General features: G+C 54.3%; 2 protein-coding genes across 2 annotated transcripts in view; one reads left to right on the forward strand and one right to left on the reverse strand.

The window, feature by feature from the left end:
• LOC118771844 (SRSF protein kinase 2-like) overlaps positions 1-4,513 on the forward strand; it is a 37,400-nt gene extending 32,887 nt beyond the window's left edge. Inside the window, 2 exon segments of the mRNA XM_036519952.1 lie at positions 1,820-1,912; positions 3,429-4,513. Coding sequence (XP_036375845.1) covers positions 1,820-1,912; positions 3,429-3,613 — 278 coding nt within the window. The 3' untranslated portion in view covers positions 3,614-4,513.
• A 2,091-nt stretch (positions 4,514-6,604) lies between these two features.
• adck2 (aarF domain containing kinase 2) lies at positions 6,605-14,180 on the reverse strand. The gene is made up of 8 exons (XM_036520331.1): positions 13,251-14,180; positions 12,962-13,108; positions 12,754-12,882; positions 12,130-12,225; positions 9,406-9,651; positions 7,713-7,841; positions 7,505-7,558; positions 6,605-7,318 (listed from the first exon to the last, which is right to left on the reverse strand). Exons 1-8 carry the CDS (start codon positions 14,148-14,150, stop codon positions 7,178-7,180), a joined length of 1,842 nt encoding a protein of 613 aa, XP_036376224.1. The 5' UTR covers positions 14,151-14,180; the 3' UTR covers positions 6,605-7,177.
• Between the last annotated feature and the right edge of the window lie 611 nt (positions 14,181-14,791).

Consider the following 14,791-nt stretch of genomic DNA (forward strand, 5'->3'; position numbering starts at 1 on the left):
GTTACACTCATCCTGTCCCCTAACCCCCTCACTAACACTCCCTCCTGTCCCCTAACCCCCTCACTAACGCTCCCTCCTGTCCCCTAACCCCCTCACTAACACTCCCTCCTGTCATCTAACCCCCTCACTAACACTCCCTCCTGTCCCCTAACCCCCTCACTAACGCTCCCTCCTGTCCCCTAACCCCCTCACTAACGCTCCCTCTCCTGTCCCCTAACCCCCTCACTAACGCTCCCTCTCCTGTCCCCTAACCCCCTCACTAACGCTCCCTCCTGTCCCCTAACCCCCTCACTAATGCTCCCTAACCCCCTCACTAACACTCCCTCTCCTGTCCCCTAACCCCCTCACTAACGCTCCCTCTCCTGTCCCCTAACCCCCTCACTAACGCTCCCTCTCCTGTCCCCTAACCCCCTCACTAACGCTCCCTCTCCTGTCCCCTAACCCCCTCACTAACACTCCCTCCTGTCCCCTAACCCCCTCACTAATGCTCCCTAACCCCCTCACTAACACTCCCTCTCCTGTCCCCTAACCCCCTCACTAACGCTCCCTCTCCTGTCCCCTAACCCCCTCACTGACGCTCCCTCTCCTGTCCCCTAACCCCCTCACTAACGCTCCCTCTCCTGTCCCCTAACCCCCTCACTAACGCTCCCTCCTGTCCCCTAACCCCCTCACTAACGCTCCCTAACCCCCTCACTAACGCTCCCTCTCCTGTCCCCTAACCCCCTCACTAACGCTCCCTCCTGTCCCCTAACCCCCTCACTAATGCTCCCTAACCCCCTCACTAACGCTCCCTCTCGCTTGCTCCCAGCTGTCTGGCAGTCAGGTGTAAACCTCTCCACCCTCTGTCACATGGATCTGCTACCTGTGGCTGTAGAATCTGTTTTGAATGGTTTTTGAATGATAACAATTAAATGATTTTTAATGACATACAATATATATCCATACAATATATATCCATGACCACATTATCCAATAACAAGTGTGCTTACACACCAACGGTTAAATAAATACACATCAGTTTGGCAGAGGGTAAACCAAACATTGATCTCACTACTGATTACATAAAGTTATATCTTTTTGTAAAAGTTATGTATTCATCCATTTAAGGCAATAAATGAATAAAGTGTGGAGGTGCAGTCAGAGGGACTGCAGTGAGATGGCATTCGGCAATGTGCACTTGGCTGGACAGGGCTGAGAGGACCACATATTTCAATCTGACAGGAGCGTCACTCTTTAAGAGCATGGCCACAGGTCTTTCTGTTACCCCCCCGTAGCACACCTCAGCTTTTGTGGGGTCACTAACACTGCGCTTTCTTTCTCTCCCTCTTTCCCTCCCTCTCTCTTCCCCTCTTTCCCTCCCTCCCTCTATCCCTCTCTCCCTCCCTCCCTCCCTCTGTCCCTCCGTCCCTCTCTCCCTCCCTCCCTTTCTCCCTCTCTCTCCCTCCCTCTCTCTCCCTCCCTCCCTCTGTCCCTCTCTCTCTCCCTCTCTCCCTCTGTCCCTCTCTCCCTCTCTCTCTCTCTCTCTCCCTCTGTCCCTCTCTCTCTCTCTCTCTCTCTCTCTCTCTCTCTCCCTCTGTCCCTCTGTCTCTCTCTCTCTCTGTCTCCCTCTCTCTCTCCCTCTCTCCCTCTCTCTCTCTCCCTCTGTCCCTCTCTCTCTCTCTGTCTCTGTCTCTCTCTCTCTCCCTCTCTCCCTCTGTCTCTCTCTCTCTCTCCCTCTCTCTCTCTCTCTCTCTTTCTCCCTCTCTCCCTCTGTCCCTCTCTCTTCCCCTCTTTCCCTCCCTCTCTCTCTCTCTCCCTCTCTCCCTCCCTCCCTCTGTAGACCACATAGCCCACATCATTGAGCTGCTGGGGTGTATCCCAAGACACTTTGCACTCTCTGGAAAATATTCCCGGGAATTCTTCAACCGCAGAGGTAGTGCTGGGATGGTGCCAGGGGGGACGGAGGGACAGACTGCCACACGCAGACAGACGGACAGCATTACATCAGAATCACTCTCACATGTGTTAGAGCAGAGACCTCAGACCAGGGCAAAAATGAGTTTGAATACATAAACTAACACAGGCTGCACTGAAAATACCTGTGTGTTACACTGCTGCTGCACGCGCGTCTGTCTGTCTGTCTGTCTGCGTGGGGGGCGGCCATCTGTCCGTCAGTCCCCTGGCGTGTGTGCGCACTGACGCGGCTGTCCCTGTTGTGTTGTGGTGTCACGGTGCCCATGTGGTGCTGTGCAGATCACGTCGCTCTGATCATGGAGCTGCTTGGGAAGATGCCGCGCAAGGTGGCCGCTGCCGGGAAGTACAGCCGCGACCTCTTCACCAAGAAAGGTAACACACTGCCCCCTGCTGGGAGGCAGGGCAGCCAGGACGGCAGAGGCATTCACAGACAGACCACATCCCACCTCACTACAGTTCAGCTACGATCTACAAATAATGAACTCAGTTATTCCACTGTCTTCCCTAGTTTGCCCTTTTTAGCATCCAGGTTTGTATGACGTTGCCACTCCCCCCTCAGCTTTAACTTCCATACACTGGTGTAAATATCGACGGTGCAACCAGTGCAGCGCACCGGGGCCCAGAAGCTGTCAGGGGCCCATCAAGGAAGGCGATTTTTTTCTGCTTTACTATTTTAGGGGGCCCTCTTGCGCATTGACCATTTCACTCAGTCTTCAAAGTCTCAACACTATCACTAAGGTTACTTGTAATTGTGATAGCTTTATATACCACCTTCCTACCTTGTATATAACACTTACGGTTTTGAGGTGACATAGTAATGGTCTGATTTGGAATTGTCTGGAGTGGTTGTGTGTGTATGTGTGTGTGTGTATGCACAAGCGTGCGCTTGTGTTTGGGGCGGGGGGCAAGAAAAAATAATTGCACCGGGGCCAATCACAATTATGTTACGCTACAGCTTCCATAAATGTATTGTTTGCATTACATTACATTACATTCCTTTAGCTCTAATGAGGTGTGATTTTTTTGTCAGTGTGGTTGAAGACTGGCTAACCTGCTGTCAGTCCAGCACCCTGACCCTGACCCTGACACACTCCTGTTGTGTGTCTGCTGTGCCAGTGCTTTCTGTCTCCGGGCAAATGGCCGTTCCAGTCTCTGCTTCTGAAGCCAGCATGTCACTGAGCTTCTGATTTCACTTCCTGCCTTTAATTATGCTCTGTCATTTTGATGCAGCTGTCTCTGTCTGTCTGTCTGTCTGTGTCTGTCTCTCTCTTCCTTAGTTACTGTATCTGTCTGTCTCTCTCTCTTCCTTAGTTACTGTGTCTGTCTCTCTCTCTTCCTTTGTTACTGTGTCTGTCTCTCTCTCTTCCTTAGTTACTGTGTCTGTCTCTCTCTCTTCCTTTGTTACTGTGTCTGTCTCGTCATTTACTTCCTAGTTGACTCTTGCTTGGTGGCGTCCTCTCTGTTGCCCCCTGCAGGTGAGCTGAGGCACATCACCAAGCTGAAGCCGTGGTCGCTGTTTGACGTGCTGGTGGAGAAGTACGGCTGGCCCCCTGAGGACGCGGGACACTTCACCCACTTCCTGCTGCCCATGCTGGAGATGGTGCCGGAGAAGAGGGCCTCCGCCGGGGAGTGCCTCAACCACCCCTGGCTCAACTCATAGCGCCCCCTGTGTCCAGAACTGCTGTGCACCACACAGAGCGGAGAGAGAGAAGCAGGGTGGGGGGGGGGTGGGTGCTGTTGTCATGCACACACAGACAGATGCACACTACACTCCAGCACGGCCTGGTGAGCTGCCCTCTGTCCCCAGCAGGCAGGCAGCCCCTCCCCCAGCGGGAGGCGGTCTCTGAGCTCACCAATTGGAGAGGGGCTCTTCCTTTCCTGTCCTCTCCACCCCCTTATGACGAGCTGCACGAGCTAGTCCCGCCTACACCCCCACCTCACTCGCTGCCAGCCCCTGGAGCCCCACCCCCCCGTCCGACTGGGCTCAGGAGGGGTTTGGGCGCGGGTACCGTTCCCATCATGATTGTGTCTTCCATGGCATCTCCTCTCTGTGGAGCGTGGAGGGAGCCCAGGAGCACAGTAACCCGAGACACGGGGGATGCAGGGTCTGTGCGTGGACCTCCCGCTCAGCAGGGGGAACTCCAGGCATAGCAGCACACTGTAAGAGGGTCCACCAGACTCAGCTGTCCTGAACTTCCTGAGCTGCTGAAGTTGTCCAATGTGTTTGATGCTGTGACTTCAGCCAAGCTGCTGGCCGAGCTGTAACACTGACACCACTTCACTCCTGCCCTCTGCCTCCATTTCCCAGGAGAGCCTCTGTCACAGCACTGATGTCACAGCACTGATGTCCCTGCAGGACGGCCACCGGTGAACGTGTCTGTGTTTTAAACGTGTGTGCAGCAGGGTGGTGTGCTCATCTGAGGGACACAGAGACAGAGGCCGTCCCTGCTCATTTCTCCATCTCCCCGCCTCCTCCCTCCTGTGTACCGCACCTTTCCGGGGGGAACACAGGCAGCGCTGTGTACAGACAGGGAGGGGGGACCTGCTCCACCACACACACAGAAACTGCTCTGACTGCTGCTCCACCACACACAGAGAAACTGCTCTGACTGCTGCATCTATGAGGGGCTTCTGTGGTAACATTGAGAAAGCAGGAGCAGCCAGATGGACAGCTGGAATTGTGATGAACAGGTGTTGAGTTCCTTTCATTGGCTTGTTTTGTTCATTTCTTTTCTTTTTTTTTTAACAGGAAGCAGCCACACTGTCTGTGGCGCTGTGAGGGAGGACATGTAACTGCCCCTCAACCCCCCCCCCCCCCAAAATGTGAGAGAAATCTTCAACTTTCCTGTGGCTTATCCTAAAATCAGCTTAGCCCCCACATTCCTGCCGACTACCCAAAGCCTGGATTCCTGACACACTTCTCCACAGGTGGTTTTAAATGGAGGTTGCACTTGTCTGTACATTTGTTCAGGGATTAACTTTGTACATAGTAAGGGGAAACTGATTCACTGATCAGATGGAGGAGGGACCGAAAGTACGCATCATTCCTAGGGTGAAGCTCCAGTTTTTTCATCCGGTTGCCATGGATACCCAATTCAAGCCCCAACGCTGGGCAGAAGTGGGGGCTGCCGTGGCATAGCGAGGGTACTGCACACTCAGGCTCTCGGGGGCTGCAGTGGCATAGCGAGGGTACTGCACACTCAGGCTCTCGGGGGCTGCAGTGGCATAGCGAGGGTACTGCACACTCAGGCTCTCGGGGGCTGCCGTGGCATAGCGAGGGTACTGCACACTCAGGCTCTCGGGGGCTGCAGTGGCATAGCGAGGGTACTGCACACTCAGGCTCTCGGGGGCTGCAGTGGCATAGCGAGGGTACTGCACACTCAGGCTCTCGGGGGCTGCAGTGGCATAGCGAGGGTACTGCACACTCAGGCTCTCGGGGGCTGCCGTGGCATAGCGAGGGTACTGCACACTCAGGCTCTCGGGGGCTGCAGTGGCATAGCGAGGGTACTGCACACTCAGGCTCTCGGGGGCTGCAGTGGCATAGCGAGGGTACTGCACACTCAGGCTCTCGGGGGCTGCAGTGGCATAGCGAGGGTACTGCACACTCAGGCTCTCGGGGGCTGCAGTGGCATAGCGAGGGTACTGCACACTCAGGCTCTCGGGGGCTGCAGTGGCATAGCGAGGGTACTGCACACTCAGGCTCTCGGGGGCTGCAGTGGCATAGCGAGGGTACTGCACACTCAGGCTCTCGGGGGCTGCAGTGGCATAGCGAGGGTACTGCACACTCAGGCTCTCGGGGGCTGCAGTGGCATAGCGAGGGTACTGCACACTCAGGCTCTCGGGGGCTGCAGTGGCATAGCGAGGGTACTGCACACTCAGGCTCTCGGTGCCAACAGCCGCCCAGCTCCACCTCTCACTCATCACAATTCAGTTGCCAATTTTCGCAATAAATAAATGAAAATAAGTAGATGTTCAAATATTTTTCAAGAAAACGTATTCATTTTAAAAAGGAAAAAAATTAGACTGGTGTTGTGACAGTGACTGAATCTTGTCCTCGTTGAGGTGATTGTATTTGTCTGTTAGAGTTCTTTTTTACTTGGACGTCACTGCCCCCCACATGAACAGTGCTGCTGTTTTTGGACATGTGTGTGGTGATGAAATCGGTTCAGCGTTTTTGCAATAACAGTAAATTATAATGAATTTTTCGCTCGTGATGTCACTCGTTCTTCCTGACATCCACACAGTCGCGCCTCCTTTTGTCTGTTTTACATTGACAGATTTAATAAAACTGTAAATTAACCTCTTCTGTTTCTCTGTGTTGCATCTCTCATCAACCCCTTTCCCAGCAATACTCCATATCCCAGCATGCAGTGGGACTGAATGCAGGGCACTTACTGCTTACTTGTATTTCAGTGTAATATTTTTTCATTGTGTGCAGCATCAGATGCTAAATTTTGGTATTTTGGTTGGTATTTTTACATCAGATCACACTTTTATGATTCATCAGTACACTAGTGCTCCATGCAGTCACACAACCAGAAAAGAAGAATGTACATAATATATTTTAAACCAAGAGATTTCAATTTATTCAGTGTATTTCAAACTCTGGGACGTGTAAAAATATACATGCTAAACTTGATGGCAAGTGGAAGTCTTACACAATAACAACATGAAGGTCATTTCAGTAAAGGGTTATCTTACAGGGCAGCCAGGGGAACAGACCGTTCTGAGCCTCACTCTTAAGGGAAGAAAATCTGCCAAAATTAACTAATACTGTGTAATAATAATAAAACATAGTGTCTAATTACTGCAATGAGGCAGTGGCACAGCCACAAAACTAGCAACATTGTACAACGGTCTGCTCCACTTACAACAATACGAGTGAAAACATTTTTAACTGGAGGTAAGACTGTGACACAAAGGCAAGTCCTGAGATTAACAGATAAGACAAACAGGGCAATAGAGCATTCACTTCCACTGTTCCTCAGATACAAGGGACTGTCTGGTGTGGTCGAACAGAAAATGTCTAACGCTAATCTGTGGAACTGACACTGCTTTAGCCCGTATGACAGACAGGTTCAAAGAAAAGCAGCAGCTTCCCTCGCAAGGAGCAGACGTGTGCTGTAGTGTGTGTGAGTGGCACAGACTCACTTCCCTCTGAGTGCCTTCTTCCTGAGAGAGGCAGCGTCTGCAGAGCCCCCAGACTGACCCCACAGGTCTGCTGCTACAGCAGCGAAGCGCAGTTTTTCAGCAACAGGGGTTTGGCGATCTCCAGGATGTCCAGGTTGGGATCCAGGGACCTCCCAAGACCTTCAAGCACCATGATGGCAAAGACGATGGAGGCGAAGTTACTCTCCAGCTTGACCTGCTCATCAAAGCAGGGCAACAGAACATCACAATTCAGCACCGCGCATACAGGCCAGAGACTGGGAACTGCGCCCTCTGGTGGCTGCTAATGGAACAGGCATTACGTAACCTAATTTTCACCATGCACTGTCTCTCTGAACAAAAATAACACATTTTCACACGCAGAGGCCATGTGCTGGCTCACCTTGTGGCGGATCAGCAGCCCAAAGACGCGAGAGAGCAAGTCCGCAACGTGAACCTGAGCAACGCAACAAAACCGTCAGTATACACACTCATTACACACACACCATGCGCTCACGTCACACACCTCTCTCCACGCGTGCTATTGGGAATTTCCGCTCTCTCAGAGGCGGTCTGATGGGTGGATGGAGCAGCGGGGTGAGACACAGCACCTTCCCCAGAGACAGGGTGTCGCTCAGGGCCTTGTTCACCAGCTCGGCCATCTCCTGCTGGAACCGGGCCACGTCTCTGCACTCGTTCGCCCGGGCGTGCTTCAGAATCAGCTCCGCCACCTTCTCCCCCTGCAGACAGGTGACAGGAGGCGTGTGCAATGAGCTGCACCGCGCTCAGGTTACACAGCCCACGGTCTTGTCCTCCTTTCGCCCGGCTGGCAAACTTCGTGTGCATCAGTAACCATGTGGGTTTCGTGCTCGTTCCATGAAGTTTTGCAATACTAGTCATCGCACCTGTAAATTTATAAGGTTCTGTGTATGATTCTGGAATGCTGCTAATTTAGCACCGCTAGCATTGCTGCGGGGTTTCCCAAGTTTACATTTACATTTATTCATTTGGCAGACGCTTTTATCCAAAGCGACTTCCAAGTGAGGTACAATACAACACAAGCAAAAAACCATAAGGAGTCATCAATATTAAAAGATCTGCCTGACCAGTTCTCAATGGTTGGCCAGACAAGGTACAAGCTAGCAGGTAAAGCTAACGAGTGCGTTAAAGCATTACAACCAAACCATTACATTTTTTAACATAGTTTAATAGGAGATAGCGAGGAAGTTTTTCAGCTGCTCGGGTGAGAGCGGAAGAGCTGTGTCTTCCGAAGACAGAGAGGGACTCGGCAGAACCGGTGAAGTGTGGAAGTTCATTCCAACATCGGGGGAGAAAGTTCCGGATAGTGCTTTTGCGCCACGATGCGACGGGACCACCACACGTCGTTCGCTAGCAAAGCGCAACGTAGGCTTGTAGTAGTGAGTCCAGGTAGCTAGGTGCAGCTTTTTTGCTCGTCCTGTACGCAAGCATCAAGGCCTTGAACATACAGGGAGGGAACAGCTACAGGGAGCCAGTGGAGCAGCACAAAGAGAGGTGTAACATCAGCCCTCTTTGGTTGGTTGAAAATCAGACGTGCAGCTGCGTTCTGTATCAACTGCAGAGGTTTAATAGTGCATGCAGGCAGGCCAGCCAAGAGAGCATTGCAGTGGTCCAGTTTTGAGATGACCAGTGCCTGGACGAGGAGCTGCGCAGCATCAAGAGAGGTAGGGCCTGATTTTCCTGATGTTGTACAGCGCAATCTGCATGACCTGGTAGTCGTAGCGATGTGGTCAGTAAATTTAAGTCTGATAAGTTGGTCACCTCCGCAGACAGGAAAGAACCTGTTCTGTTCTTAAACTTTTCAACGTGTATTATGGTGTTACTGTGTTACTCTTCGGTACAGTACAGATAACATTTGTTATTGCAGCATTAATGGCGACAGTCGTTTAGGTCGCGTTTTCGCTGTTGGTGCTCATAATTAGAAAAGAGCGCTCCAGAGACCCGCATTTTCATTTGTGGCCTCATACTGCCACCGTGTGGCTCTCTTTGCGAGTCACATCAGCTCATTTACACGCATTTTTATACTGTTGTTGAAAGACTGATGCTGTAATTCATTACCTGTTTATGTCGGTTAAAATTGTTACTCCGTTATATATTTGTATCTTTGTTTAGAGAGCGCTCCTACTGTGACGCATCATATTACTGAACAAATTCTTCATGTTTGATGTCACTCCTGTCTAATTGGGAATCAGGTCATCGCAGTTGCAGTGGGTGAGGGAGCCTGCAGTGACCGCGCTATGCCAGCAGAGGGCGCTGAGGGGTTACCTGTCTGAGCACCACAGCAGTGAAGACGGCGCGGAAATTCCTCAGGTCCGAGTCACTGAGGCGTGCCACGATGCCGGCGTCCAGCAGGATGAGACGCAGCGGGGCGGGCGCCGGCCGCATGCTCACCACCACGGTGTCCCACAGGTCTGTGAGCGTGGCGGTGCCCCGTGGCGCGCCCTCACGCCCCCCCTGCACCAGGATGTTCCCGGGGTGCAGGTCCCCGTGCACAAAGTTATCCACAAAAACCTGGAGGCAGGGAACACACCTGTTACTCAGTGATGCTACGCCCCGCCCACATACACAGGCCGTGCCCACACGCTCACATGCCCCGCCCGTACTCTCACAGACCCCGCCCACACACTGACATGCCCACACGCTCACAGGCCCTGCCCACACACTCACATGCCCACATACATAGCCCCACACACACACTCACAGACCCCGCCCACACACTGACATGCCCACACGCTCACAGGCCCTGCCCACACACTCACATGCCCACATACATAGCCCCACACACACACTCACAGGCCCCGCCCACACACTCACATGCCCACATACATAGCCCCACACACACACTCACAGGCCCCGCCCACACACTCACATGCCCACACGCTCACATGCCCCACCTGCACTCTCACAGACTCCACCCACACACTGACATGCCCACACGCTCACAGGCCCCACCCATATGCTCACAGGCCCGACACACACACTCACAGGCCCCACCCATATGCTCACAGGCCCGACACACACACTCACAGGCCCCACCCATATGCTCACAGGCCCGACACACACACTCACAGGCCCCACCCATATGCTCACAGGCCCGACACACACACTCACAGGCCCCACCCACACTCACATGCCCACATACACAGCCCCACACACACACTCACAGGCCCCGCCCACACACTCACATGCCCACACTGACATGCCCACACGCTCACAGGCCCTGCCCACACACTCACATGCCCACACGCTCACATGCCCCGCCCGTACTCTCACAGACCCCGCCCACACACTGACATGCCCACACGCTCACAGGCCCTGCCCACACACTCACATGCCCACACACTCACAGGCCCCGCCCACACACTGACATGCCCACACGCTCACAGGCCCTGCCCACACACTCACATGCCCACACACTCACAGGCCCCGCCCACACACTGACATGCCCACACGCTCACAGGCCCTGCCCACACACTCACATGCCCACATACACAGCCCCACACACACACTCACAGGCCCCGCCCACACACTGACATGCCCACACGCTCACAGGCCCTGCCCACACACTCACATGCCCACATACACAGCCCCACACACACACTCACAGACCCCGCCCACACACTGACATGCCCACACGCTCACAGGCCCTGCCCACACACTCACATGCCCGACACACACACTCACAGGCCCCGCCCACACACTCACATGCCCCACCCGCACTCTCACAGACTCCACCCACACACTGACATGCCCACACGCTCACAGGCCCCACCCATATGCTCACAGGCCTGACACACACACTCACAGGCCCCGCCCACACTCACATGCCCACACACTCACATGCCCACATGCCCCGCCTGCACTCTCACAGACCCCGCCCACATAGTCACATGTCCCGCCCACACTCACATGCCCACACACTCACAGGCCCCGCCCACACTCACATGCCCACACGCTCACATGCCCCGCCCGTACTCTCACAGACCCCGCCCACACACTGACATGCCCACACGCTCACAGGCCCTGCCCACACACTCACATGCCCACACGCTCACAGGCCCCGCCCACACACTGACATGCCCACACGCTCACAGGCCCTGCCCACACACTCACATGCCCACACACTCACAGGCCCCGCCCACACACTGACATGCCCACACGCTCACAGGCCCTGCCCACACTCACATGCCCACACACTCACAGGCCCCGCCCACACTCACATGCCCACACACTCACAGGCCCCACCCACACACTCACATGCCCACACACTCACAGGCCCCGCCCACACTCACATGCCCACACACTCACAGGCCCCGCCCACACTCACATGCCCACACGCTCACAGACTCCACCCACACACTCACATGCCCACACACTCACAGGCCCCGCCCACACTCACATGCCCACACACTCACAGGCCCCGCCCACACTCACATGCCCACACACTCACAGACTCCACCCACACACTCACATGCCCACACACTCACAGGCCCCGCCCACACACTCACATGCCCACACGCTCACAGGCCCTGCCCACACACTCACATGCCCACACGCTCACAGGCCCCACCCACACACTCACATGCCCACACGCTCACAGGCCCCGCCCACACTCACATGCCCACACACTCACAGGCCCCACCCACACACTCACATGCCCACACACTCACATGCCCACACGCTCACAGGCCGCACCCACACACTCACATGCCCACACGCTCACAGGCCCCACCCACACACTCACATGCCCACACGCTCACAGACTCCACCCACACTCACATGCCCACACACTCACATGCCCACACACTCACAGACTCCACCCACACACTCACATGCCCACACACTCACATGCCCACACGCTCACAGGCCCCACCCACACACTCACATGCCCACACGCTCACATGCCCACATGCCCCGCCTGCACTCTCACAGACCCCGCCCACATAGTCACATGTCCCGCCCACACACTCACAGGCCCCCCCCCCTCACCATCTTCAGCAGAGTGTCCACTCCCATCCTGGCGATCTTCTGCTTCACTTCCTGCGGTACGTCTGGACTCAGGAAGCTGGAGATGGGCTCACTCTCCTGAAAGAGCCAATACCAGCTGTGAAAAACTGTTCCGTTATCAATCTGTTAAATGTCTAAGAATTGTTGTCTTTCCATTTTCAACCTTGTCAATAACTGAGCTCAATGATCAGTTTAATCTGAACAGGTTTACTGTTTATTTGTTAATTGTAATGGTCACTGTGTGTAATTTATTTGTAGACAACCAGCCATTGGTTAATGAGCCACACCTGCCTAATTACAGGCATATGAAATATAGGTGTCTGGCTTGAAAGCAGAAGGCTCACCCTTTTCAGCTGACTCTGTGCACCGGCTGGGTCCTTTTATTTGTTGGTTTTTTTAAATAAATTACTGGGGTTTTGAACATTCTTTCTGTTCATTTTAGTGTGAAGTGTTGGCTATTTTCTCCACAACAACCGAACACTGCTGAAGCTGGCTCTCTCTGTATCTGCCAGCTCTCAGGTGAGCATTGTTTTGCTTCTCTTATTTTTAACGGAGGACATTCCGGTTTGGTTTGCATTCACAGACAGCAGCACAACAGAGGCTGACCTCAAACGTTTCCACCAAAACATTCCTGGTGACAAATGGTCGGAGTGGGGTGGGGAATGTCACAAAATCCACATTGTGGAAGTTCTCCTGAAACCTCTCCATGTTCTGTGCCTCGTACCGCAGGTCAATCTGTTACAACACAAGAAGGTAATCACTCAGATGGTCTGAATGGCCCATCTGTCGGCTGGACAGCATTTAGGAAGAGCACCTGTCTGGTCATGAGCTTCTCGAACTCCTCCACGATCTCTGGCAGACTGAGCCACCGGAGGCCGGGCAGATTGTGCAGCACCCAGCTGGCCGCCTTCATGAGCAGCAGGTCTATCTGCACCTGCCTGCTGATGCCGGGGTGAAGCACCTACACACACACATGCACCCGCACGCACCCGCACACGCACGCAGAGAGAGAGGGAGTCCAGCTTTATGCGCTCATTGTGTCTGGGAGAATGAGGGCTGTAACAGCGCTCGTGACGGTTCCTCGTGAGGGCACATGCACATACCTTGATGGCTACTGGTATTAGGTGCTCCTGCTTCTGGGGTTTGTCTGTATTTTGGGGCTCCCCTCCCTGTGGGGCTGAAGATGGAGCCTCCCCAGTCCCCGGCTGGCCTTCTTCGCCCCCCGCCCGTGCTTGACTCCACAGTGACCCCAGACTGCCCCCCAGCCCCGGGATCTCCCAGGCCTGCAGCAGCTCCTCTCTCTCCATGTCCTGCACCAGGCGCTGGAAGGCGGGGTCTTCCACGCTGTCCACTCTGGCTGAGGCCCTGTAGACCTGCGCCACGCAGCCCGAGCCCACCGGGTCCCGGCTGTCGAACACAAACAGGCGCCTCCAGCCCTCTCCGAAGGCCCTCCTCAGGCTCTGCTTTGTGTGCGCCCAGGGGTGTGGCCGCACCTGCACGTGCAGCCTGGAGAACCTGTCGCAGAACTCGGGGGAAAAGACGTCCTGCCGCGTGCTGGCCCACTGGCCCAGCTTGATGAAGGTCGGGCCCGAGGTCTCGGTCACCCACAGCAGGGCGTCCAGCCAGCGGGAGCCCAGACGGCCCCACATCAGACAGAGGGGGTAGAGCAGCAACAGCGGCCCGAACTTCAGCAGCAGCACCAGAGCTCGCAGGCCGAGCCGCACCACGAAGGCCACTCTGTGCACCTGCACCTTCACTAAAGACTTCCTGTCCGCCGGCCGCGCTGCCACGGCGCCCTCCTGGCAGCTGGCGCCGCGGAGCAGGGCCTTTTCTGCCCCCCAGCACAACAGCGCCCCCCTCGGCACTTGCGCTAATAACGGAGCGGTTCTGCCGCAGCAGCGCAGGGTGCGCTCAAAGCGGACTCTCGCCGACGGAGACACGCCAACTCTCTGAACAGAACGCCTGAGCTGCAGAAGTACGCTTCTTGCGATCAGAGTTGTCATCTTTAAATGCCAAAGCTCTAATCTTTACTTTACAACAACCTTTAAATACGTAAATATCTCATATTAAAATTCACCCACAGTAAGCCTTCTCACAGGTTAGCGTTCAGGTGCAGGTTGCAAGCTTGCAATTGGAATGTCACAGCTTCACGCTTTCACAATCATGCCTTCACAGCTTCACGCTTTCACAATCATGCCTTCACAGCTTCACGCTTTCACAATCATGCCTTCACAGCTTCATGCTTTCACAATCATGCCTTCACAGCCTCGTGCTTTCACACGGCAGAGTACAGCTGACCTTCCTTGCTACCTTTCTGACGGGACAGCGGTCCGTCCTAGTTTTCTCCTTCGCAGTTACAGTACCGTGGCTACACGTTAAGGACATTGTAACGCTAATGACAACAACATAAACAAACCTGACATCATGAAATGTCTTAATTTTGACGCTTGTTAAATTCTGAAGTGAATTGCTAATTTAGCAGGCGAGCAGTAGTCGCTCGTTACCGAAAGAGGCTGTGGAGCTGCTGTGTTTGTGTTACTGTGAAGGACAGCAGCTGCAGATCAGAGATACGCTGCGTTATAAAACCCCTCTCTGCAAAGCGCAGGCATGCAGGATCAGAGACAGATGCAGTGAGTCACAAAAT

This window comes from Megalops cyprinoides, chromosome 25 (genome assembly GCF_013368585.1).
Source record: "Megalops cyprinoides isolate fMegCyp1 chromosome 25, fMegCyp1.pri, whole genome shotgun sequence".
Lineage (NCBI taxonomy): Eukaryota > Metazoa > Chordata > Actinopteri > Elopiformes > Megalopidae > Megalops > Megalops cyprinoides.

What these genes read in the sequence shown, in the direction of transcription:
- adck2 (XM_036520331.1), bottom strand. Translation starts at nt 14,150, where the DNA reads ATGACAACTCTGATCGCAAGAAGCGTACTTCTGCAGCTCAGGCGTTCT. An exon ending in TGGACACTCTGCTGAAGATG is followed by an intron (nt 9,652 to 12,129) that starts GTGAGGGGGGGG and finishes CCCTGCCTCCAG; the next exon opens with GTTTTTGTGGATAACTTTGT. An exon ending in CTGCTGTGGTGCTCAGACAG is followed by an intron (nt 7,842 to 9,405) that starts GTAACCCCTCAG and finishes ACCTGTCTGCAG; the next exon opens with GGGGAGAAGGTGGCGGAGCT.